This window comes from Aotus nancymaae, unplaced genomic scaffold (assembly GCF_030222135.1).
Source record: "Aotus nancymaae isolate 86718 unplaced genomic scaffold, 86718_ANA_hifiasm-v0.15.2.pri h1tg000040l, whole genome shotgun sequence".
NCBI lineage: Eukaryota > Metazoa > Chordata > Mammalia > Primates > Aotidae > Aotus > Aotus nancymaae.
This window is the reverse complement of record NW_026988454.1, coordinates 55,868,588-55,895,523: the sequence shown is the minus strand read 5'-3', so window position 1 is coordinate 55,895,523 and position 26,936 is coordinate 55,868,588. Positions and strand designations below refer to the sequence as shown.

Genomic DNA, 26,936 nt, shown 5'->3' with positions numbered 1-26,936 from the left:
GTATTTTTAAATAGCTTAGTGAAAAACAGATTATGAACAAAGCAGATTCGATTCGAGAAATTTTTGAACCTGAATTGATAAACACTAGTTTTCAAAATTATTCTTATTGCAAATTTAACTCCAATTTACCAAAAAAAAAAAAAAAGAAGTTACTCTGGTAGTTTCTTATATTTAACTTTATAAGATAAACAATGAAAACATGTTTATAATTTGAAAAAGCATCTACACAAACTTATATAACATTTTAGAATTATCAATTTCTTATGTTGAAACACTTGATTTCATGGCTAATAGCATCTAGAACAATCTACCCAAATATTCACTGAGCTATAGGGAGTGTCAGAGTTCCTTACAGTAATCTTAAAGACAAGCAGCTCCCTCTATAGTCTGTCTAGCCTACTTTGTTTAATTATTTGCTTTGTGGACATCTCACACTTTTCTATTTACTCCTACTCTGCATCTCAGCAGGGAAGCTCTTTGAAAGCATAATTCTGTTTAACCTGGTGCTGAAGAAACTGTGAGAGCTGTCTAAACTCAGCATGAAGTGAGTTACATCAAGCAACTAAGCAAGAGTTGAGATGTGGAAAATGGACAGCTTCCCAAGTTCACCTAAGTAAAATCCTCAAATGAAGCCCGATGTTTTTATTTGTAGTGAATTCTCTGTGTGGTCAAACCTATATTCAAATCAAAATGAAAAAACATTGTCCTATACTTTATTCATAACCTTTCTTCCCTCCATTAAAACAAGTTACCAAAATATTGTTATAAAAGAATTAATTTCTTCCACAAATGATATTGTTCAATTTGATTATGTCAAAATAATGTTCAAGACATTTTAAAAACTAGTTATAGAAATACAAAGGAAGTTTTTGTTTTTTAAAAAATTCCGTAACTCAGATGAAGAAACTTTAAGTGATTACCTTAGGAATCAATATCCTCAGTTGGCAAGGGATTAAATCAGTCAGAATTTACCATTCAAATATAAATATCTCACCTTTAAAAATAAAAAATAAAAAAAAGACAGGGTCTTGCTCTGTTGCCCAGTCTGGAGTGTGGTGGCGTGGTCTTGGCTCACTATAGCCTCAACCTTCTGGGCTCAAGTGATTCTTCTGTCTAAGCTTCCCAAACAGCTAGTACTACAGGTGCACACCACCATGCCCAGCCAATATATACACATATTTTTTTTTTGGAGAGACTGTGTTGCCCAGGCTCGTCTCTTAACTCCTAGGCTCAAGTGATTCTCCTGCCTCCACCTTTCAGAGTGTTGGGATTAGAGGTGTGAGCCGTTACACCCAGCCCCGATTATCCCTCTTTTTAAAAATACCTTTTCAAATTTCACCAACTCAAGACATGGGAGGTTTTAAACGCAAAACACTTTATTTCTTAAATTACTCAAGATATGTCCTCAAAACACAGAACAATCAAAAGTCAACCGGACTGTTTTCTAAAGCAGAAAAATACCTTTTCATGCAATAGAAAAACTGAACTATTAAAAGGTATTAATCCAATCTGTTCAGAATTTATAATTCTCAAATGACCACTTTATTTGAGAAAAAATACCTTTGGGTGCTATTTTTCAGGATCTCATTTGTAAGGCAAACTCAATTTTAAAACATTTTCTCTCCAAACCAAGGTAAAGAATTAAGAACCTCCCAAATTAATTTCTATATATGAAAATAATATGCCTATGGTATTATATGTTACATAGGCTTATCATATGTTACACATTTTTATTACCTTATTTTACTTGTTAGTAAATATATAAACTATGATACAAGGATATAATATAAACATTTATATCTTTGTACATTATGTTTATATCTTTACTTTCAAACAAATCTATCTTCATTAAAAATTCTAGCATTCAGAGTTTTATTAAGCTAGACTGGCCTCTCTTTTATATTAGCAATTTTCAAGTTATATTTTACTGAACTAGTTTTCTTTGGGGAGATAATTCAAAAGCAGATAACTGCAGTTTTTGATTATGTTTAATTAATACTAATCTCACTGGGAGTTTCTGACATGCTAAAAATGCTGGCTTGATTTATGAAAAGTGTAAACTCTAAATGTATGCCAATGACTTCAAATTTTTTTCTCTTGCTGAAACAAACATTTTTGTTGGAAACTGTGATATAGCAAATTCACTTTGATAATCCTTAATTTAAAATTTGAGTTTCCGTGTACCAAGTTTTATGTCTTTCAATGTAGTATAAGAAGTGTTACTTTTTAATTCATTTAAAATATAAATTTCAAAGTATATACCAAAAAAAAACAACAGTGGGGTTTTTTAGTCTTTGGTTTTTGTTTGTTTGTTTAAGGGGCTGGCCATCTATTGTCAGACATCCATGAAGGATAAAATAGGAAATAATGTGTCTTTTAAAAAATATTCAGAAAAACAAAAGTATATATTCTTAATTTTTTAAGGAACATTTTCTCACGTAATTACAGTTAGCTTATAGTGAAATTTATTTATTTCCACAAACCAAACTTTCCTATAAAACAGAGCTTGAATATCGCTTAGGGAAACATATTTAATGACGTGTGGAGGAGAAAAAATTATGTGTGGAAAACTAACTCAAACCGTACAAGCTGTAATACACAGAAATGCCACAGTATATCCTATTAGCATGTCACTTTATGATTCGGAAATCTGGCTGAACAGAGCTATATCAACTTTACTATCTTATCCTTCCTCTGAATCTAAAGTGAGAACAAATAGTGCATTACACTGAAATTCCAATTAGAAACAAAGACAGCACCACTATATTTAAAAGGGCAGAAAAACCTAACTTTTAGAACACTTCATCGCCTCGATTTCCCAGCCTCCAAAGTTTCAAGTGTTACACTTTCAACACGTTGAAAGCACTCAAATTCTCCATCTTTCAAGATTCAATATCAAAATCACATTCACTAGTTTAAAAAGGAATATGCTACCAAATCTCACAACATTGACATTTTAACAAAGAGAATTCACATTAAAAGATAACTGCTTAGAATGAGGGCTTGTGTTTGGGAGAGCGCTATTATCTTGGTAGTCCATAGAAACTGACTGTAGTCATAAGATGAATGGTGATGAGGGCAAGGAGCATCAAGTGGGAAATGCTATCTAAAATCCCATAGGGCAATTCATAGCTAGAGGGAAGAGCATCCTTTCCTAGGATGCAGCTCCATTATTTCATGGAAGCAGTTCAAAGCATGCATAAACGCAAAACCATTTTAAAACACCTAGTAAATGTGGCCTCTATCTTTTTTATATTATCAAAAACCCCAAGAGTTTTTGAGAACGTATCTTCTGTCACTGCTGTCTCCCCACCCCACCCCTTCTTCAACATAGTTGTGTTTAAAAACATACACCTGTACTTAAAACGCAATCCTACAGCCCAGCCTAGAAGCATTTCAAAATGTCTGTGCTGCCGAGTGTGGCTGTGGTTCCTAATAAATTCACCCCATTAAGTGTGATGTTTTACGTTAGGCAATATAATCACGCATCTCCTACTTCCATGGATGCACATTTCCTGAAAGCACTGCACCCGAGGATGCTGCCCTGTCCCCAGACGCTCAGGCACTAAACTCTAATGAGTAACGACCTGCTCTCACAGCAGAGCCACACGGTCACCCCAGTGAGAAAGATTATCTGGCCCCAGGCGCCACTCGGTTCCGCCCAATGCATCTCCAGAAGGGGCAGAGGAGAGCGAGGGTGAGAAGAGGACAAGAAGAGCGACTGACAAGGCTGACACTTCCCCTTTTCCTCTCCAACCCGCTTCCAAAAAGCGGCACTTGGGAGACGCAGAAGATGTCCTGGGTCCCGCTAGCGACCGACCTCAGAGCGGGCTCTACGAACCCGCCCACCGAAGGACATGGCGCGGCCACCTGGCCAGTCCTCCTAGGCGCTCGCGGCATTCGTTCCCCGGGCCCGTGCCCCAGAGTGCGGCTCCCGCTCCCGGCCGCCGCATGCAGTGTAAACACTCGGCGCCCGCTGCCTCCCTGCCCGGTGGTGGGGGCGACGCGCAGCGCTCGCGCGGACCCACATTTTTGCGCCTCTTGTCACGCACGGGAGGAAAGGCGAGGAGGGCGGAGGGGAGGGAAGACGCGGCAGCGATCCACGGAGGCGGCCGGCGGCGTGCGCGCGAGTGTGCGGCGGGGAGGGCGGCCCCGGCGCCCAGCCGGCTCCGGCTCCGGCTCCCGCTCCCACCCCGCGCCCGCTTACCTGCCGGGGTCGCTCCGAAGACTCGCACCACCGGCACCTTCTTGACAGGGGCCTGGGTGAGGGGGGATTGGCAGGTATCCAGCCCCTGCAGCGGGCTGGCCATGTAGTAGTCTGCAGTCACTATCCTCACTGAAAACATGTTCGCCGCCGCCGCCACTGCCTCCCTTCACTGGCGACCCGGCAGCGGCAGCAGCAGCGGCGGCGGCTCCCTCCGCAGCGGCCGCCCCACAGCGGTGACGGCGCCCCCTCCCCTTCTCGGCTCGGCCCCCTCCCCTCACACACACACACCGCGAGGAGCGGCGGCGGGCGGGGCGGTGTAGGCGCTGCTGCCGCTGCCTCCTCAGGAGCACTCGGCGAGGGGCCGCAGGAGAGAAGCCCTCGCGATTTCGTCGGTGCTGGTGCTGCCTCCACTGCCGCCGCCGCCGGGAATCACACGGGCTCCTCGGTCCCAGGCTGCAGCTCTTGTTGCCATGATGATGATGTCACGGACGCAACCACTGGGGGACGGAAGGGGGGGTGTGTGTGGCGAAGGGAGGGCTGCGAATAGTGCGGGGGAGGAGGCTCGGCGGGAAAGGGAGCTAGCGGGCGGGCGGGCGCCCGGGCGGGACGTGGAGGGCGGGGGCCAAGAAGGTGCTTTCTCCCTTGCCCCAGGGCACGCGTCGCGGGAGGCGGCGGGCAGCCGGCAGGGCCCGTGCGGGATCTATGACTCGGCCGGCGGGCACGGTCACCTGGGTGAGGGGCAGCGGAGGGGACGGCGGAGCACCGATCCCACGGATGGGCTCCGAGGGGCTTGCGGGAGGGGGGCGCCAGTGTTCGGAAACGTTTTGGCGGCTACGGGGTATCGGCCGGAGCTGCGGTGCTCGCACTCGCCTCGCCGACCGCCATTTCACATCCAGCAGAGAAGGCGGGGGCAGCCGCGGAGACGGTTTTTCAGTAGGTAAGAAAGCCCGCCCGCGGGAGGAGGGGGGCGAAGCGCAGATCTCGTGCCGCCGCGGCCTCGCGGGAGGGAAGGGCGGGCGGGCGGCGAAACGGGCGGGGCCGGGCTCAGACGCAGCCGGCCCTTCTCAGGTAACGCCGTGGCTTTGCGCGTGTCCCGGGGGCGGTGCGAAGGACGGGGGCGCGCGGGGGCGGGCTTCGGCCTATAAAAGGGTCGCCGTGGCGCTCCCCCTTCCCGAACGTGCCGTGCGAGCCGTCGTGCCCCCTCCTTTGCGCTGCTGCAGTGTCTGCGCCGGGCCATTTAATGAGATTTATTCACACACGGCTCTTCTCGGCTTTGCCAGGGGTTGGCAGATCTAGTGCCCAGGGATTTCCCATCACCGTGTTTTTCTCCCGCCCCCTTCCTTCCTCTCGCCCTAATATATCCTTCATTGGTTTCCTTGGCCGGGCAGGCTGCGTCCCGGGCACGAGCAAGTACATGTAAGGACTTGTCAGCTCCTGTTGACCTCCCTCCTTCCTCGTCCGCTCCTCCCCCAGCGGAATGTAGGATTAACAGCCTTTCAGAAAAAATTTTGGCCAAAGAAAAGGGCCCGTGAAAGTCACCGCGTTAGACGTGGCCTCCTCGTGTTATTCACTAAGGTTTTACTGCCTGAAGGCATAAAAGCACCACATTGGGGAAAGACCGTTTTCAATGAACAACTTTATTCAAAAATCGAAAGAGGTGAAGCGCTGCAGTTAGGGAATTTTTATTTAAACGAATAGTAACATGCAGCTGGCTTGGCTATTAAATCGGAACCAAGGGGTTCCTGTCTGACTTGGCCACTGATATTGGGCGTGACCTTGGACAAATAATTTTGTTTCTTTGGGCTCAGTTTCTACGTATGTAAAACGGGAAGATTTCTTGTAAAAACTAACCCTGAAGGGTTTTTTCTCAACAAAAAGATGTGAGCTGTTGGAGGCAGAAAGCGTGGGTTCAAGTTCGAAATTTGCCCCTGAATTAGGACCCTTGACACATTTCTAACCCATCCAAAGTAGAGATCGTTCTTTTACACTTATGTGTTATACAGGTGCATTTTAATGGTTACCAGGTTGCCATGTATTTGAAGTGGTGTGAGAGCTACTCGTTTGGAACCGTTGTGGATTTTCAGATAGGAAAATCAAAAGGCCCAAAGGGACGGGTCACTGGTAAGAAACTGTCTATAAATTCCCTGACATATAAATGCTAATAAGAACTTATGCTTCGAGGGACTTGAGACTGATTACTACAGTAAATTAGCCTGCAGTTTTTAACCTCAGAGCATGATTATAAACATAGGTGGCAAGATTCTGTTCATATTCAGGAAATTAGCTAATAACATTTTTAAGAGGCAAAATCTCTTAAGTTGATTTGAAATTTTAGAAGGCTATAGAAGTCATTTTAAAATACGACTACCATGCTAAAATGTATTTTCTGTAAAATAAATATTTTGTACACGCCAAATGTCAGATGCACAATACCAGTGATTCTCAGTGTTCCATGACACCTAGAATTCTTTAAATGTTAACATTTTAGCTTTTACTGGATTACATTTTTGGGGATGGGGCCTGGGAATCTGTATTGTTGGCAACACTACCTGCCACCCCCGTGATTCTTAAACAAAATAAAATTGAGAATCCTTGTACTATATTATGATCAAGTGTATCCATAACTTTTAAATTATAATATTCCTAACTAGAAAATGGTAAAAGCATCAAATTAACAGATTTGCTGTTTCTCGAAGAGGGTTTCTTTCCCCTTACCTCTTGAATCAACATTATTTAAGAAAAGGCAATTGCAACCCCAAGTCAAATCCTTCTGGAACTCCAAGAATGTTCAGTCTTGAAGAAAAACTTTTGGAGCATGAAATTAGGAATGTTGTGTTTATTACATGTAATTTAGTTTTAAGTTGATGTTCAAATTAAAATCTGATAATGGCCCCCTAATTAACCACTATCAAATGTTTTATGAATATATTCTTCCTGAAGTAAGAAAGAGTTCTGGAATTTTGACTCAGAATGTGAATTTCAAACCATCATTTAGCTAAGTGATCACTTTTTTTTTGGAATTTATTTCATTCTCTGTGAAATGGATAGTAATTCCTGTTTTGATTTCTCAGGGATATTATAACGCTCAAATCAGATAATATATGTGAAAATACAGTAAAATGTTCATATTCAGAAATCTGACTCGTTGAAAAACAGTAACATCAGTTGGAATTCCCTTATATACATACAGTATGAAAAATGCAAAAATCGAACTCTATACTTAATATTCTTAATGCATTTTTTTTTAGTGGCTCTTTCTTGCCAGGAGATTTGAGCTATGGTGAGAACAAAACAGACATGGTCCCTTCCCTTATGAGGTTTATAGTCTAGCAGCCTAAAAATGTGTTTTAATTGTATCAATTAACATTTAATCATCTCTAGTTCACGGACATATACTTACCATGTCTACTGTTCAACATCTGTTAACATCTGCCTGTTAGTAGTTTATAATCTAGAACGGACAGTAGTAGCTACCATACTTTTGTGGCAGATACTATAAGATGGCTTATTCAGTATTCATCCAACCCCCTTCTTGCTTGCTTTACTGTCCTTTAAAAGCTGGGGAAAAAAAAAAAAAAAAACAAAAAACTACAGTTCTCAGACTCCCTTCTCACTAGATTGCTGGCATGAGATCAATGGTGTGATCAGTAAATGTTTAACAATGGCTGGAGAAGGGGGAAGGCCTTAATTTGTAGCATTGGCAAATTCGGGTTTGCTTTCTTTTTTAGGGACAGGGTCTCACGGTGTTGCCCAGGCTGGTCCTGAACTGCTAGGTTTCTCCCACCTCAACCTCCCAAGTAGTTGGGACTATGTGGTACAAATATGCCCAGCCTACCAGAGTAACTTCAGTGAATGTGGAGTTAGTTGGAAAGTATGCTGACAATCAGAAGCTGGCTTTAGTATATGATCTAGTTTCCAACAATCAGATGTACCCATTCAGGACATTTATGTGACAGCAAGCAACATGATGCTTCAGCTGCACTCTGGGATATAGTATTTTCTGACAAATACCATGAAGGACGTATCTGGTTCCTCTGGGTAGGTAGAGAGGAGATGTGGCATCTGTTCTACAGTCTTAGGTGCTGACTGGCAGGCAGTGCTGGGATGGGTTTCCACTAGGATATCCTTGTGATGTGGGATGGGTGTTCTTTGTGGTGTGGTCTTTCTTGGATGTTGTTTCTAGCTGTGTTTATCCAAGTCTGATTTTCTGGCCCTCTGAGAGATCTGTGAGCTGAATAGTATCTTTTAATTTCTTTCTGCTTAAACTAGCCCAGTCACAGCCAGCTACATAATTTGTGGGGCCCAGAGCAAAATGAAAATGTAAGGCCTCTTGTTCTAACACAGGGGAAAATGTGCTGTTATCTGTACTAAAATATAAAGCATTTTCTTCTGTCATTGCTCCCTCCACTTGTCATAGTGTTTTTAAATTTGCTTTTTAATGTCATTCAACAAAAAATTAAATTTTTTAATTCATAGGATGAATTTTACCATTCATCTTTATATTATGTAATGTGATTTTAAAATGTAAATATAAGAGCATTTCAATTGTATGTGGAATCACCAAAATTATACATTCATAGCTTGTAAATGCATATGTAGTTTGTGCTATCAGCACTGTAAACTCTGCACAAAACTCACTCAACTATTTTTATTTTCCTTCTTGATATGCAGACATTCTACCAACATTCTCTGTTTCTGCTTACTGATGAGTAAGGAAGGATGAAAGGAAAGGGAGCTCTGAGTTGCCCTACTTTTCTGTTTCATTCTTTGTCATCATTTTTCGTATAAATGATTGGCTAATAGCAGGAAGTAACAGATGAGTAAGGAAGGATGTGATGTAGTCACATGCGTTCCTTAAGATGCTGTTGCTACCCTTCTGTGCCTGAAGCAAGTTCTGATTTGAATGCAAAGTATAGCCTCTTGGAACTGTCTATGCCTCCACTAACTCAGTCATAGATGTAACATGCTTGTCTTGTATTAACTTTGTTACTCTCTTGAGTTCCTGCACCTCATAGGTCCACCAGAATCCTTTGTCATGAGGCGTCATGGAGACCATATGCAAATAGAGTAGCAAGGAAGAAAGGACACATATAATCGCCTCTGCTTGCATGTCATGCTCTGCTATGCCACTGGACTTACAAAACAGATAGTCAAACATAAAAGTATTACAATTTTCAAGACAGTGACTGTAGAGCATTAAACCAAGCACTGGGCCCTGCGTGACTATACATGTTGCATGTTGATGAAGTTGATGGCTCTGAGCTCTTGGGTTTCTCAAATGGGGCTTCTGGTATTTTGGGTGAGACAGTTTTTCATTGTGCAGGACATTTAACATCCCTGGCCCCTGTGCACTACCTGCCACTGTAGCAATAAAAACTTCCCCATGTATTTTTAAATGTCCCCAAAGAGGAGTTGCTGCTCTCCACTGAACTCCTAGAGTAGACTCCGTTATATACAGCTATGAACCATGAGCACTACAGGGATAAATTAAAAAGGATTTCAAATTCTCATACCCTGGACAGCAGAATTATGATGACTTTTTCCGTATTGTCAGAAAAATAATACCACCTACATTGATGATGAAACAAATATTTGAGATAACAACATAAAGGTGATTAGTGAGTTCTCTGTGTAACATACATATAAATGGTAGTTGACTCCAGATAGATGGCAATTTCTGAGAGTTTAAATAAAAGAAAACAGAACAAACCACCACAAAAAAGCAAAGAGAACCATCTTACCTTCATTATCTTCATCAGATATCCCCCAAGAAAAACTAAGTAAGTTGTCATAATAAGCTATGCTACTTTTATTATATTGGAGTTGGAATTTAGTTCCATCGTGTCCCTATTTTTTAAAAGGTATAGTTCTGGATTTAAGAATATTAACCTTATCAGGGCCAGGCACAGTGGCGCAAGCCTGTAATCACAGCATTTTGGGAGGTCAAGCCAGGCAGATTCCCTAAGCCCAGGAGTTTGAGACCAGCTGGGCAACATGGCAAAAATTCATCTCTATAAGAAATAGAAAAATTAGCCAGATGTGATGGTGTACACTTGTAGTCCGAGCTACTTGGGAGCTGAGGTGGGAGGATAGCTTGAGCCTGGGGAGGTCAAGGCTGCAGTGAGCCTTGAGCCTCATGAGCAAAGGATTCTGGTGGACCTATGAAGTACAGGAACTCAAAAGAGTAACAAAGTTCCTATTAGACAAACATGTTACATCTATGAATGAGTTAGTGGAGTCATAGTGTTGCCACTATACTGCAGCCTGGTCAACAGAGTGAGACCCTGTCTCAAAAATAAAAAAAAGTTCTAGCTCTATAGACTTAACTCTGTCTTTGCTAACTGTGAACTTCAGTTTCTATGAGTCTCGGTTTTCTCATCAATAAAACAGGGAAAACTTACCTTAGGTTCTACATCATTTCAACAAAAGTGATTTTATTTAAAAAGTAAGTTTACCAAGAATACATTTATTGGCCAGGCACAATGGCTTACACCTCTAATCCCAGCACTTTGGGAGGCAGAGGCAGGAGGATTGCCTGAGCCCAAGAGTTTGAAACCAGCCTGGGCAACATGGTAAAACGCAGTGGCTCACTCCTGTAATCCCAACACTTTGGGAGGCCAAGGTGGGTGGATCACCTGAGGCCAGGAGTTTGAGACCAGCCTGACCAACATGGAGAAACCTTGTCTCTACTAAAAATACAAAATTAGCTGGGTGTGGTGGCCCATGCTTGTAATCCCAGCTACTCTGGAGGCTGAGGCAAGAGAATCGCTTGAAGCCGGGAAGCCGAAGTTATGGTGAGCTGAGGTCACACCACTGCACTCTAGCCTGGGCAACAAGAACAAAACTTCGTCTCAAAAACAAAACAAAACAAAAATTAGCCAGGCATGGTGGTGCATGCTTGTAGTCCGAGATTGTAGCTATTTGGGACTGAAAGGCTGCTTGGTTTAGAGATGAGAGGATCACTTGAGCCCAAGAGGCTGAGGTTGCTATACCACTGCACTCCAGCCTGGGGGTAGAGCAAGACCAATGTCTCAAAAAAAAAATTTTTTTTATTAAATATATTCAGGGTCAGTATTCTCTGAAACAAATAGTTGGTAAATATAGCGAACTCATTTGTTGGCAAATTACCTTTTAACAAATTGGACTGCTTTCCATTCTTGGTAGGGATATTATAAGGATTAAATGAAGTATTGCCAAAAGTACTTAGCAAAATTCTGAATACACCTTAGCTGTAATCCCCCCAACATTCATACTTCAAGTCTTGCCTATTCTTTCTCCTGAACAGTCCCCATTTCTGTCCACATAATCATTGTCTTTTTGCAGTCTTTCATTAGCTTTAGGTATACTATTGCAATCATCACTTGATTGATTGCTTGGCTTATTCCCACTAAACTTATTTTCTACTGTACTGCAAGGGTGAGCTGTCTACCATATAAATTTTAAGTTATCATCTATGTCAGATTATCATCTATTGCCATAAAAACAATGTTTATGGCATACCAACTTCATGATTTGGCCTAGATAGATATTTGGTTTCATACCTTTTCACCTTTTCCATTTATATCTTCTAGCACTACTGAGGTATTACAGCTTCATAAACATGCCATTCTTTTTGAAAAATTATCAAATCTCTGTGCATTTGCCTTTCTAACTGGCATAGTACATTCTCCCTTCTCGTCTCTTGGCAAAATTGTTATTTCTCTTTCAAGTTTTAGCTCAAATGTCACTTCCTTGTAAAGATTTCCCTGATTTCCTCAAACAAATTTAGGTGTTATTTCTAGGCTTCCACTTCTGTTTGTACATGCTTCTATTATAACACTTATATTATTGTAGTCGTTAGCCTGTCATTCTAATAGACTGTTATCTTCTTGAAGGAGCAGACCATGTCTTTTCATCTTTTATATACTAGATCCAAGTATAATGCCTAGAATATAAGTTACCAACATTTGTTGAATTAAATTTAAAAATCTATTTGCAGCTCTCTCTACTGCCTGCCCAACACCCCTCCATTACTATCAGTAAGCTAAGGCCCAAAAATATAAAGCTGTTTTGTGGAACTGATGTCTCCTAACTCCAGATTTATTACTTTTACTCCTATACTTAGAGAATCTTCTGAGCAGCATCTATATAAGTAGTCATTTCTATTGTAAGAAACAGACTGTCTTGTCACTGTTTTTTCATTCATCTTTAAGGAGTAGGTAGAAGGGCATAGTGATTTGACGAGTGACAGTATTTTCTTTCTTATTCAATCATTTAGATACTTTGTTTTCTAGTAAATTTGGTAGAGTTCAAGCTAAATTATTTTTTATTTTTTAGAAATTATTTTAATAGAGATGAGGTCTCTCACTATATTGCCTAGGTCTCAAATTTCTGGGCTCAAGCGATCCTCCTGCCTCAGCCTCCTAAAGTGCTGAGATAATAGGTGTGAGCCACTATGCCCTGCTAAATTATTCTTTTTGAACCAGGGTCTCACTCAGTCATCCAGGGTGGGGTGCAGTGACCCAGTCTCAGCTCACTGCAGTCTTGACTTCCTGTGCTCAAGCAATCCTTCCACCTCAGCCTCCTAAGTAGCTGGGACTTCAGACAGGCATCTCTACACCCAGCTAATTTTCATTTTTTTTTGAGAGATGGGGTTTCACTATGTTCCCCAAACTGGTCTCGTATTCCTGAGCTCAAGCCATCTACCTGCCTTGGCCTCCCAAAGTGCTGGGATTACAGTTGTGAGCCATAATGGCTCCTGGCCTCAAGCTAAATTACTCTTTGTGTCATCCCTTTTCTTTCCTTCACTCTTAGATAACTAAATTTTCTTAATTACTGTAGGGCCAAATGTCTGAATCATTTAGTCCACTGGTCCTCAACCAGGGGTAATTTTGGCAAAATTATTTGGCAGTAGATATTTGGCAAAATATCTGGCGGCATTTTTGATTATCACATCTTACAATGCATAGGGCAGCCCCTACAACACAAAGAATTATCTGGTCCAAAGTGTCAATAGTGCAGGTATTGAAAAACCCTGGCATAGTTTAAGGTAAATTTTTACCCAGCCCTTCATTCAGTCTCTTGCCTTTATGAAATCATGATGGAAAAGAGACTCATTGCCTTTCAGAGGGATTTGGAAGTCCTAAGTAAATATGGCAAACTTTGGAGGCAATTGCTGTCAACCATACAAAGTCCCAAAAGGCTTTATGCAGGTTTCCCCAATTTCTCCATAACACCTGCCTGGGTACAAGGTAGGCACATAAATATTTATTGCCTAAATAATTAATAATAAAATATTTCTTGGCCAAAAGAAATATTTTATTTCTTTTATTTCTCTCTCTTTAAACCAAAGGAAAGTCAGATTTACCATGTGGTGAGAGGTGAATTTCCTGAACAGAGATCTTTATTCTTTTTACCCAATTAATTTACTTAGTTACTCAGAGAAGCAAAACTTTCTGAAACAACTCTATGACTTCTGTAAATTAGCAATAATAGTCTTAAGGGAGGGACCAATGAGCCTATAAATTAAAGATGATATTTGAGGAACAAAAAATAAAATAAACTTTCAGAATAGAGTAATATCAAAACTGATACCTGAGTTCTCCAGGACCCTCATTTAAATTATATAACCAGAATTGATATTGGAGCATTTCCAATGGATTATATTATAGATAGGTAGGAGGAGACCAAACACACAGAGTAAGGATAGATAAAATTCCCAATTTAAATAACTAAGATACAAAATCTCAGAAGCAAGGTGTCTATTTGGATCAACATATCTCAGGGTAGTTTCCCCTGGCCCCAAAGTTCCCACAGCATTTTTATATTCACGATGTAAATCACATTCCAGAAAAACTTCCACTAAAAAGCTGTTTACTGAGACTAGGCAGGGTGGCTCATGCCTGTAATCCCAGCACTTTGGAAGACCAAGGTGAAAGAATTGCTTGAGCCCAGAAGTTTGAGACCAGTTTGGGCAACATAGTGAAACCTTGTCTCCCAAAAGAGTAAAAATTAGCCAGGCGTGGTGATGTATGCCTGTAGTCCCACTTACTCAGGAGGCTGAGGCAGGAGGATTGCTGGAGACCAGGACGTTGAGGCTGCAGTGAGCTGTGATCACCACTGCACTCTAGCCTGGGTCACAGAGCAAGACCCTGTCTGAAAAAACAAATACACACAAAAAAACTTTGTTATTGACACTGGATTCTCCTAGATTTCGCTTTATTTTACATCCTCATTCCAGAGGCCAGAAAAGGCTATTTATTCTCAGATGTGTAAATATACGTAAGTCCTTATATTTCTTCATTTTCTCAAAAAAAATATATTTTTCCAATTTAAAAATTTTTAAATGCATAGTATGGAAAATATGAAAGACAATAGAGAAAAATATAGAACATTCAATCTCACCCAATCGAAGTCATGATTAACATTCTAGTCCATTCTGTTTCTAGAAAATTTTTCTGTAAATATATTATATAGAGGAAATAATGTCCTAGTTTTTTTCACTTTGCATTATAACAAGCATTTTCCATGTAAATTAAAACTCTTCATATACATTGTTTTAATGGCTGCAAAATATGCTGTGCTGTGGATATATGATAATTTACCTAACCATGTTCTCACTGTTGGCAAACAACAGAATGGTTCAGATTTTACATTCTCATATATATCACACTGAGCATTTTTAGGCTGAAAATTTTGCTCCATTTTGGATCCTATCCTGAATTTTTCAAGGAACGTACTTTATAGTTCACCTTTTTATATCACCAATTCTGAATATATACCATGTTCCTTATCCACAGAAAAGAGAATTCCATGTGATACTCATTCTGCCTGGTTTGCTCTTCCTTTCCCTGTCTCTTTTGCCCAGTTAACCCACTCTTTTCTCCCCTAAAGTTTTCCTGTGTTAGTACTTACACAAAATATTATAAAGTTGGAATAGGAAAAAGATTTTTAAGTAGAGGTTTTTTTTGTTTGTTTACTTTAAGTTCTGGGATACATGTGCAGAATGTGCAGGTTTGTTACTTAAGTCAGGTTTACATGTGCCGTGGTGGTTTGCTGCATCTGTCAACCCATCATCTAGGTTTTAAGCCCCACATGTGTTAGGTGTTTGTCCTAATGCTCTCCCTCCTTTCCCTCCCTGTGTCTGTGTGTTCTCATTGTTAATAGAGGTTTTTGTAGGTTTTTTAAAATAGAAATTTCATAGATAATAATTATATCAGCTTAACTGTTTTCACTCAGTCACCTTTTTATTTTTTTATTTTTATTTTATTTTTGAGACAGAGTCTCACTCTGTCACCCAGGCTGGTGTGCAGTGGCATGATCTTGTCTCACTGCAACCTCCGCCTCCCGAGTTCAAGTGATTCTCCTGCCTCAGCTTCCCAAATAGCTGGGATTACAGGTGCCCGCCACCACACCCAGCTAATTTTTGCATTTTTAGTAGAAATGGGGTTTCGCCATGTTGGCCAGGGCGGTGTCAAACTCCTGACCTCAGGTGATCCACCTGCCTTGGCCTCGCAAAGTGCTGGGATTACAGGTGTGAGCCACCACACCCAGCCTAGTTACCTATGTTAAACATGCATTTTATTGCTCAATTCTAAGGTTTTTGTATTTTAACCTTTTATTGACTTACTGATATTTATAAAATCCTATGTTAAATGATGTGGTTGATTTTTTTAAGAGTAAGACATGGCCCTGGACTCCAATATTATGTAATTGACCAGTAAGTTGTAAGTTTCTTGACATTAGGAATCATATTCTACATTTCCTTTTTTCTTTTAAGATAGGGTCTTGCTCTGTTGCTCCGGCTGGAGTGCAGTGGCCTAATCACACTTCACTGCAACCTTGACCTCTGGTCCTAAGCAACCCTCCTACCTTAGCCTCCCAAGTCACTGGGCCACAGGCATGTGCCACTGCTCCTGGCTAATTTTTTTATTTTTGTAGGGTGTCCCAGTGTTTCCCAGGCTGGTCTTAAACTCCCAGGTTCAAGGGATCCTCCCAGCTGGGCTTCCCAAAGTGCTGGGATGACAGGCGGGAACCACCATGACCTTCCTGCCCATTTCCTTTTTCCTTTTGCACAGTACCAGATATATGGTTGGTACTGCAGAAATAATTTTCCCCGGCCCTCTATATTGATCATTTGATTACCAAATAGTGTCTCTCTGGCTACTTATTTATGACTTGGACAAAACATTCCACTTTCTGAGGTAGACAGTGATATTCTGAAGCCATCAGTAAGAGTAATTTTCGGCTTGGTTGAAAGTGGACATTCTTTGTGTAAAGGTCAGCCTGTCAGGAAACAGCATGCTACTCTGTTCTTTTAAGATAATTTTTAAAAACCTTTGTATATGTGTGTTTTTTTTTTCTTTTGTTTCTCTGTGTGTTTTTATACTTAACAAAATATGTAGTGAGAAACTATACCTAGTGGTCTCACCAGATGTTTTCAAATCAGAACTGGATCAATCTAGTTGTAATTTATTTTTAAAACATTTATTTTCACAAATGTATGAGAGCAAGAGCTGATATTTTTCTTGCTTGAATTAGCAGGTAATTTCATTCTCCATTCCTCTTTAGCAGGGAAAATATAGCCTTAGGATGAAAATGTGAACCAGAGGTTCTTGCCAAGTCTGCGAAGTAGTACAAAGATTAGTTTTATGAATGAAGGAAAACATTACTCATTTTTCTTAAGCAGCTTCTTCTGCATTTATATGAAATGTTTTTAGACTGAAAGCCCATAGAGAAAGGGGAAGGATCCTCATTCTAGAATATCTTCTCCCCTGTTTTTAGCATATTGGTAGTCTTTCAAGACTTAATTTAAGACTTTGACACTTGGCTTGCAGTCTTCCTCCTTCACTGAATTCCTGCCCTCATCCTGAGTAAATTCATCACCCTAGTAGGCAGCCCATCTAATACTGTTGGGAAGAGAAGGTTATACTGTGTTATGTATTAATCTCTACTATCTGAACCTTATACCCTGTATGCCAAAGTATAGTGTTATAACTTTCCTTTGTGTACCCAAATTAACAATAGGCTGAATCATTTGATTATCGTTCCCTCTATCTGACTCTAATGTAGCTTTTGTCCTTTCCTATTTTACTTTACAGTTTTGGGTCTAGTTTATCTGATAAGATACATTTCTAATATTTTTTAAAATAAATATTCAGTCAAAAAGAGCATGTCTTAGACATCATGGAATGAAATGATAACTGAAGGAAAATGACTCCTAGGAATAGTTACCCTATTTAAAGAGGCTTTTATAAATCAAAGTAGTCTCTAGTTGTAATTCAGGACCAGAGGGCTCAAGCCCAGGACCTTTGAGTTTTTTCATTCTTGACTTTCCCAGCTTCCCCCTTGTTCCCAAAGATTTTTCTAAAAACATACTCCTTTTTTCCCCTGTGGTAGCAAGGAAAACAGCACTATATGGGTGAGGAATAGTGATGGGGACTATTGGTAGGTATAGGTAATTTATTGAATGATAGTAGAGTATTCTGCTAAGAGTTTAAACTCTGCAGCCCAATTTCCCTACTTAACTGATCCATAATTTGGGCAAATTACTTTCTGTGCCTCATTTTTTCTGTCTATAATAAACAGATAATAATACTAGTACCTACCTCATAGTGTTGTTGTAGAGACTGAATTACATGTATTAAATGAGTTAACACCTTAGACTGCTAAGCACTCAATAAGTGTAAGTTATTATTCACAATTTAGAGGCAGCTTCTGCATTTCCTAAAATATACTTATTCATCAAGAAGAAGAATGATGTAATAATGAATGGTAGGAGTTTTTAAGATTCCATTAATTGGATGTAAAAAGTAGGTTCTAAGAATTTCAAAAAACCCAAGAAATTATTTATACCATTGGTTCTTAACCAGTAATATGCATCAGAATCATTTATGAGGTGTTGTAAAGATACATTTATCCAGGCCCTTTCTTCTCGTATCTAGCAAGTCAAAATGTCTACAGGCAATTCCAATGCAGTCTTCCTGTCAAGACCATTGAAATAATCCAAGTCTTTAGATTTTATGATGAAGAAATTGAGACTCAAAGAAAGTAAATGACTTGCCTAAGACCCCATAGGGTAAGTGAGATCCAGGTTACCTACCTCCTTGGTAAGCGATCTTCCTATTCTTCTGTGTTGCCACCAAATATATTAACTTTTAAAGAAACTAATATGGGAGCATATCCTTCTTTCAGTTATATCAAGAATAATAATATAGGCTTTAAAACTTACTTTATTCAGCATTTAATTCAAAATAACAAAATTCCAGCCAGGCATGGTGGCTCACATCTGTAATCTCAGCACTTTGGGAGGCTGAGGTGGGAGAATCCCTTGAAGCCAGGAGTTTGAGACCAGCCTGAACAACATATTGAGACTTCATCGATATTAAAAAAAAAAAAAAAAAAACTAGCCAGGTGTAGTGGTGTGCGCCTATGGTCCCAGCTACTAGGGAGGCTGACGTGGAAGGATTGCTTGAGCCCAGGAGATCAACAGAGTAAGACTGTCTCAAAAAAAATTTTTTTTTAATTTTACCATTTATGCAGAGGACTATTGCACCTTTATGGTAGAACTGAAAGGGAATTTTGCTGTCCTTTTCATGAGGACATTAGTCTTTGCCACAATGCTTATTACTAATGAGTACAAGAAAACGCTATGTGGGGCAGAGAGTTGTTTGATCCAACCTCACAGATTGACAGGCAAATAAATGTTTCATAGGGTAAGGTAGCTGTAGGAATTAAACTTTTTAAAGCTCCCAGTAACAGAATATATACTTCTCATGATTAGGGTTTGTAAAATATTTTAAAGGATTTTTAAACCTTTATAAAATATTATCAGAATTTCTAGTCTATGAAGAGTTGATGTAGAAAAATCAGTGGTTATTAGGTACACTGTTATTGCAGCTTCACTGATAGATTAAAAATCTAAAAAATACATTACAACTTATATGTGAACTTGTGCAAATCTGTGAAACAAATTAAGGTGATAGGGCAGAAGTGAGAAAGTAAAGTCCAAATGAGGTCCACCTCTCAAAGCAGGTTCTATTTAATTTCTCTATAATTGCTATAATAAATTTTTTATTTTCATGTATGTGTTTCTTTGCTAGAGATGATAATTGGGTGCCAACCTAACTTATAATTAAGGTGATTATTTTACCAACAAACCACTTACCTTGATGAATGCTCTGCACAGGCCTCCCTCTGATTTCAGCAGCCCAGAAATGCCTGGCAGAGTCACAGGCTGGCTACCTCAAGGGGATCAGCCCCAAACACTAATGCTATATTATAAACATCCATTTATTCATCTTTTTAGCAGATTTTACTTATTGCCCACTATGTGTAAGGCACTACAGAAGTTTCCGGGGATATAGAAGATTAGCGACAGAAAGTTCCTAAGGCTCTTAAAATCTGGTAGGACAAACAATACAAGTACATAATGATAATTTAAGACACTATGTGTTAACTACTAGAAGTTATATATACACAAACAGGACAGTAATTAACAAAACCTTCAAATAGAGCCTTAAGTAATTAAGAGCATAGAGTGCAAGGGTACATTACCAATAACCTAGAGTGGTAGGTCACTGACAGGTGGCAGATTAACTAGACTTTGAAGGTAAGATACGGAAGACATCATGGAAGACAGATCTTACAAAAACCTGGAACCAACAAGAGCAGAAAAAACGTTTTGTTAAAGAAACCTTATTTATCTAGACTGTTGGACAGTGTAACGAGGAGTAGAAGAAAGCTTAGAAAAATTTGTTAGAACCAAGTTCTGGAAGGCTTTAAATGGTGAAGAGTTTAGAGTTGGCGAGCATGTATTGGGGAGTCAGAAGGTTTTGAGCAGGAAATTATAATTGGCTTGATTTAGCAGTGGTATGCAGGAAGAAGTTGGTGGTGAGATGATAGGCAGAGACTGTAAACTAGTAATTTAAAGTAGGGAGGGTTTGGAGATGACTTTCTTCATGTCATTGAATCCTGTTATGTATGAGGTGCTATGCTAGGTGCTGGGGATAGAGTGAGGACTAGGTCCTTGCCATGAGGGAGTTTTCAGTTTAGTGAGAGACATTGATAGCTTAAAAGGCTCCTTGAGGGGTCTCTGTCCAAAATTTGGTACTCTGCTTCTGACTTTTGCCTAATTACTATTATTAGATCCTCATTTTACAATGGACCGTATTTCCTACCCTCTCAAACTGCTTTTTCATTTTTGTGTCATCTAAGTTAAAAATATTGCAACCACTTGTATATGGAGAAAAGCAATTTATTACTTAAAACAAGATAAGACATGAATACTGCACCAGACAAGCCAAAGAAGAAAATGACCTGTGTCTTAAAGAGATAACTGAAGATGATGTGGAGGTTATGTTAGGGGCAAGAAAACTAGTTAAGAGGCTTAATTAAGAGGGACTGAACTAAGACAATGTGAAAAGAAGAGAAGTCCTTGGTGGCTACTTCCACCATAATCCTTTCTGTCTCTCTTGGTAGAACTAAGAAATAGATAGGTGACTCTCATTTTGTTAAATTCAATTCAATCAAATTCCCTTCTTTCCATTCCCAGAGGTATCCTTTCTGTTTTCAAAGGTTAATTCTCTGAACTTTTGTCTTTCTCCTTACTTCTCTTTCTTTCTCCTTACTTCTCTTTCTTCCTCATTCTACATATTCCTTCTCTTATAATTCCTTCTTTTAATCCCTTGAACAGAGGGATTAAAAAACAAAAAACATTCAGTTTACTTCAGACTTAGAGGCGATGCTCCTACTGTCAAGTAGTCTCTTTTCTGGTTCTCTTCTTATTTGGAACATGGATCTGCAGCCTTTAGTGAGCTTCCTGATAAATCTTTCTTTTGCATTAGTTAGACCACATTAGTTACTAGCGCTTACAGTATTAAAAACAACACAAAACAAAACAGAAAACCACCCTAATTGACATTGTATGTGACATTTGAAGCACCCATGGATAACTAGGAGGAAACTATTACAGAGTTGGAAATATGGAACTAGAAGTGTGGTTCTCAAGGTGTGGTCACTGATGCAGCATCAGCATCACCTGGGTACTTACTAAAAATGCAAATTATCAGGTCCTACCGCAGAGTTACTGAATATGAAACTGGGAGTGAGGCCCCAGCAGTCTGAATATTAACAAGCCATCCAAGTGATTCTGATGCACATTGTAGTTTGAGAACCAACTGAACTAGAGCTTAAAATAGAGATTAGGAATAGAAATAAAGATGTGTGTATGTCAGATATATAACAGTCACTCCTGAGAGAATTAATAAGCTGCCAGAAGAGGGGAAGAGAGAAGTTGAGCCCTTGAAGTAAATGGAGCAACCAAAGAAATAAAAACTAGTGGAGTACAATAAAGGAGGGAGAAACTTAACAGTGGCATGAAGTGACCTATAGTGTCAGGTGCTGTACGGAGGCCAGGGTGGATGAGGATAATGCCAAAGCTATAGGACTGACCATTAGGAGGATTTTGATGTCAGTTAAAAGAGAAGCGGTACAGGTAACAAGAATAAATGGCAAGGGCATACAAGCAAAAACCAAAGGATACTTTTTGCAGCAGTTTGGGAATACAAGAAAGGAAACTGGAGTAGTATGGTCAGGATGAGGTTGTTCAGGATAGATGCTTCATTTAGCTTTTGCTATATAACAAACACTAAAATAAAATGGCTTAAGACAATTATTATAGCTCACGTCTGAGGGTTGGCTCATCTCAGCGGGGCTTGCTCATACATCTGCAGACATACTGGGAGCTTGCTCTAGGCCGGACATTTATCTATCATCCTCCTCCTAGGACTGACCCGCTCATTTAGGCATATCTTTCTCATGGAGATGGAAGAAGTGTTTAAGAGGGCAAACAGAAACATACTAAGTCTCTTAACATATGGACTCTAAACTGACACTGGCACTTCTACCTCATTCTAGTGACCAAAGCAATTTATGTGGCCAAGCTCATATTCAAGGAGCAGAAAAACAGAATTATTCTCTTTAGAGAACTTGCAAAGTGACATGGCAAAGGGCATGTATTCATAGAGAGAAGAAGAATTGGGACCCTTAATACCACAGTAGAAGTCCAGGAGTGGCGGCTCTTGCCTATAATCCCAGCACTTTGGGAGACCAAAGAGGGAGGCTCCTTTGAGCCCAGGAGTTCAAGACCAGCCTGGGCAACATAGGGAGACCCTGTCTCTACAAAAAAAATTTTAAATTAGCCAGGTGTGATGGCATGTGCTTGTAGTCCCAGCTACTAGAGAGGCTGAGGCAAGAGGATTGCTTGAGCCCAGGAAGTTGAAGCTTCAGTGAGCTATGATTGTATCATTGCACTCTAGCCTGGGAGACAGCAAAGCAAGACCCTGTCTCAGAACAAAGTAAAACACAGTAGAGATGACCTGAACATGCTTGAAGGTATAAGAGAAGGAATATGTAGAATGAGGAAGAAAGAGAAGTAAGGAGAAAGAAAGAGAAGTAAGGAGAAAGACAAAAGTTCAGAGAATTAACCTTTGAAAACAGAAAGGATACCTCTGGGAATGGAAAGAAGGGAATTTGATTGAATTGAATTTAACAAAATCCAAGACACTCAGTTTAATTTGAATTTTAGATAAACAATAATTTTTTAGTACGTATGTCTCATGCAATACTAGGCTCAGTACCTTTGCTATTTTTCATTATCTTAAATACTATTTACGTATTTCTATAATGTAATATTTGGGACATACTTAAACTAAAACTTTCATTGATTATTTTAAATTCAAATTTAACTGGACATCCTTTATTTTATTTGGCAACCCTACTTTGGATGGATTTTAAATAAATCCATGATAAGGTAATCTATAAAGGGATAGATGGGCATATTCGGGAATGTAGTCTTAGAAAAAGTTCGAAACCGCTGCATAGATGCTGCATAGTGTCAGTGAAAGGATTGCCGAGCAGTAGTGAACTCACTTAAAAACAAGCAGCATGACTTTTCATGGATTAAATCACTACTAAGAAGAGTAATAGCAGAGATTGCTGGTTCAAGGGACCACTTTGGTTTGACTCTAGCTAGTGAGGCCTAAGCGGGAGATTTGGGCATAATTAAAATGACTAGAATCCAGGCTGTACAGGAAAGCAAGTGAAACCAGAAGATGAATTGGAAGGGACTGAGAGTCTAGCAGTCACAATGAGTCAAAGAGGTAGAAGTTCACAGGGAAGAAACTCAGAATTTACAATCTTGGGAGGAATAATTATCAATGATAATGGGGTTAAAAATCCAATTTCACATTTATTTTTACTAAATTAAAAGAGCTCTGGAGACAGGATACTTGGTTTTGAATTCTGATTGTGTGATCTTGGCCAAGCAATTTAATTTCTTTTTGTCTTAGCTCTTTATTTGAAAAATAGTAATAATAATGGTTCTTGGGGCTCGGTGGCTCATGTCTATAATCCCAGCACTTTGGGAGGCTGAGGCAGGTGGATCACTTGAGGTCAGGAGTTCGAGACTGGCCTGGCCAACATGATGAAACCCCGTCTCCACTAAAAATACAAAAATTTAGTCAGGCATGGTGATGTGGGCCTGTAATTCCAGCTACTCAGGAGCCTGAGGCAGGAGAATCTCTTGAACCTGGGAGGCAGAGGTTGCAGTGAGCCAAGATTACGCCACTACACTCCAGCCTGGGTAACAGAGCAAGACTCCAGCTCAAACAAAAAAAAAAAAGAAAAAGGAAAAAAAGAAAAATGGTTCTTACCTTATAGGGTTATTGTGAGGATTAAATGAAATAAACCATATCAAATATCTAGAACAGTATGTATGGTACATAGTAAGTCCTCAAGTGTTTGCTATTTTTATTATTTTAAATATCACTTAAGTGTATCTATAATCACTATATATGAGTGCCTTAGACAATATTACTTTAAAGAAAAAATGGCAAGTATACATTATATATTTTCCTCCTTAGCTAACAAATGCTGTATTTGGTAAAAACAAACAGAATTATCCACCTGTTGAAGTTGAAGCTCACACAACTTTTACTATTTAAAGAAGTTGTTTTCTTTACTGTTATTACAAGAAAATAATTATCATGCTCAAGTCATATCTGTCTCATTTCCCTGTAGGTGACCATGCTTTGGGATTTTCATAGTTTGAGTAATTCCTATGGGCTCTACCACCCAGCAAGTTAAAGAAGACAAGATTCCACCCAGGGGGTTTGGTTCTGGGAATGTGAGCAGCTTGTTTTTATGAGATCTGCACCTTGATCTGGCCTGCTATTAGGATCTGTGGTGGTGGTGGTGGTGGCTGTCTTGTTTTAGTTGTTTCTTTTATCTTACACAGATTTTTGTAAGTTATTTGCATATAAAGATTTTTGAAAAGTGAATGTTTTATGGGGGCATCTTGCTTATACAAAGAAAAATTAAAACTATTTTAAAATAAATAATCACTCATGTGTTATACTTGTCTATTCTAAAATAAATGAAAGTATTAATGTTGTTGTCTTGAAGGAAAATAAAGACCAGGAAAATGGCTATGCTCTTAAGTTTTAAAATAAGGTAATATTGTTCTCTGTTTGAATGGAGCCTTCTAAGGAATTACCACAGTCACATACACAATCGACTTAAATGCATTCTTTATCTTTAAAAGGAAGCAGAATAGGATCATTGAGTAAATCACATGTGTTCACAGTCTTGTCTGGTATAATCATATACTACACAAACACATTATTCTGTAGTCAGGAGGGGAAGGGGACATTTGAAGCAGGACTTGCCTGGCCTTTTTTCTGTTTAAAGAATAGTGCAGTGAAAGACCACACAGTAGAAGATAACAAAATATCTTCCATGTCACCCCCACTTTTATATTTTCTCATTCTTCTTTGTTCTCTAAGGACATCTGTTGTAATGATTATTCTGTAAAACTCATAGGTACTTAGCAGAAGGCATATCATATTTCATTTATTATTTTGTCTACTTAATTATTGCTTTCTTTTATATCATGCAATTGTGGGTTTTAAAAATATTTTGTTTATAAAATAAATGAAAGTACGTTATAGAAAATTTATTAGTTAACTGTAGATATCTAAAGAATAAAAGTTTCAACTCTAAATTTAATAAAATTGTATCTTAGGAAGCCCAGTAGACTTTTATTAAACTATATCTTAAAGAGATAAATATACTAAAAAGAGATACTTAAAAGGATGAATTTTCCTTTCTATATTAATTGCAATGGATTTTTAGATACTTTAAAATAAAATGGAAATATATAAAAGTAGTCAGTGTTGAGACATTGTATTTGAAAAATTAATGGGAATATATATTTTGCTTGTATGATTCTGAAAGTACTAATTGGTAATTGAATTAAATCATAAAATATCAGAGTTGAGATTAAAATAAAGTAAGAGCTAAAATTAAATGATCTCTTCAGAGACTTAATAGAGATCTTTCATTTGTGTCAAATTTAGTAAGATTTGCCTCAATTCCATTTTACTTGTGGTATATATTGATTTTTTAAATGTCATGTGTAAGCATTTGAAAGGCATTCTTAATTATGAACAACAGTTATGTGAGATTTTGGAAGATCCAAAATAGATGCATTATTTCAAATGTTTTCTACATTTTGATAGTTTGTTTGCTGTCTATATTGTGGATGCAATTCAAAATTCAAGATTTTTCTTTTTATTAGAGCTTCTTTACATTGCCATCCAATTTTAGCTTAAGTAAGTTGATCCTTTGGGGATTTGTGGAATTTATGTTTGAAGGGTTTAAAAAAATTTTATTTTATGAAAAATTTTAAACGTACAAAAATAAAGCAAATAACATGATGAACCTCCAAGTAATGTTTGAGTTTTTAGTAATATGTTAGTACGGGTACTGTGATTGTTGATGCAACAATCAGGAACTCAAAAAATGTTTGTGACTTAATGCATACTTGAAAGAATTTGTAAGTCAAAATTTTAAAAATATCCCTCCATTTCCCAATCTATGACAATATATTTCAAAAACTTGGTGGTCAGCCAGTTTTTGGACCTACAAATGTGTTTTTCATAGAAAACAATCTTAAAATGGCTATTAGGTTTTCAGGCCAGCTCTCAGTAATTCATAGTTTAGGGAAACTTACCCATCATTTTTAACCTTGTTTCAATAGGAAAAATGCCTCTTTAAAATTTTTTTTTCTTTTTTATTAGAGTCTCATTCTGTCACCCAGGCTGGAGTACAGTGAGACAATTATAACTCACTATAGCCTCTAACTCCTAGGCTCAGGTGATCCTCCTGTCTCAGCCTCCTGAGTAGTTAGGGCTACAGGTGCATACCACAATGCCTGGCTAATTAAAAAAAATTTTTTTTCTTTAATTTTTTTTTTTAGAGGAGGACCCTTGCTTTGTTGCCCAGGCTGGTCTCAAACTCCTGGCCTCAAGTGTGCTTTGGCCTCCCAAGGTGCTGGGATTATAGGTCTGTGAGCCACTACACTTGGCCAGAAAATGCCTCTTTTGCAATTAGAGTGGAATACCACCATTCGTCTTCCTCCCTATTAAGGAAGGGGGATGGGAAATGGGGAGTCAAGCTATCCTGTAATAGGGATTTTGTCTGTGATGGATCCTTAGCACTCTCAGCAAAAGTAGCAGGAACTCAGAGTAACCAGTTGGGGGTTACTCTGACTATATACTTCGTGTATATTCTTCTGAAACTGTTCCTCTGCTAGGGGGAGTTGAGGAGTCAAGCTCTCCTGTAATAGGTATCTTCTCTGTGAGGGGTCCTTAGCTCTCAGCAAATGTAGCAGGAACTCTGAATGTTGGAG

The 26,936-nt window shown here is 39.1% G+C and overlaps 1 protein-coding gene, 1 long non-coding RNA gene and 1 pseudogene across 5 annotated transcripts in view; 1 reads left to right on the top strand and 2 right to left on the bottom strand.

Moving 5' to 3' along the window:
• The window catches only part of REV3L (REV3 like, DNA directed polymerase zeta catalytic subunit), a 177,285-nt gene extending 172,581 nt beyond the window's left edge, over positions 1–4,704 (bottom strand). For 2 of the 3 annotated variants that reach the window (XM_012438367.3, XM_012438371.2), the window contains exon 1: positions 4,208–4,373. In XM_012438367.3, the coding sequence (XP_012293790.2) occupies positions 4,208–4,346 (139 nt within the window). In that variant the 5' untranslated portion in view covers positions 4,347–4,373. Of the gene's footprint in view, positions 1–4,207 lie in introns of all 3 variants that reach the window. The other variant, XM_012438368.2, reaches the window with a different exon arrangement.
• A 293-nt stretch (positions 4,705–4,997) lies between these two features.
• Positions 4,998–25,973, top strand: LOC105707439 (uncharacterized). 2 transcript variants are annotated; one of them, XR_001105071.3, is made up of 3 exons: positions 4,998–5,144; positions 6,232–6,328; positions 24,266–25,973. It is a non-coding gene; the product is annotated as an uncharacterized LOC105707439 (long non-coding RNA). The 2 variants fall into 2 exon arrangements; XR_001105069.3 differs by having other exon boundaries at positions 6,211–6,328.
• LOC105707438 (uncharacterized) lies at positions 16,319–17,068 on the bottom strand (annotated as a pseudogene).
• Positions 25,974–26,936: the final 963 nt, after the last annotated feature.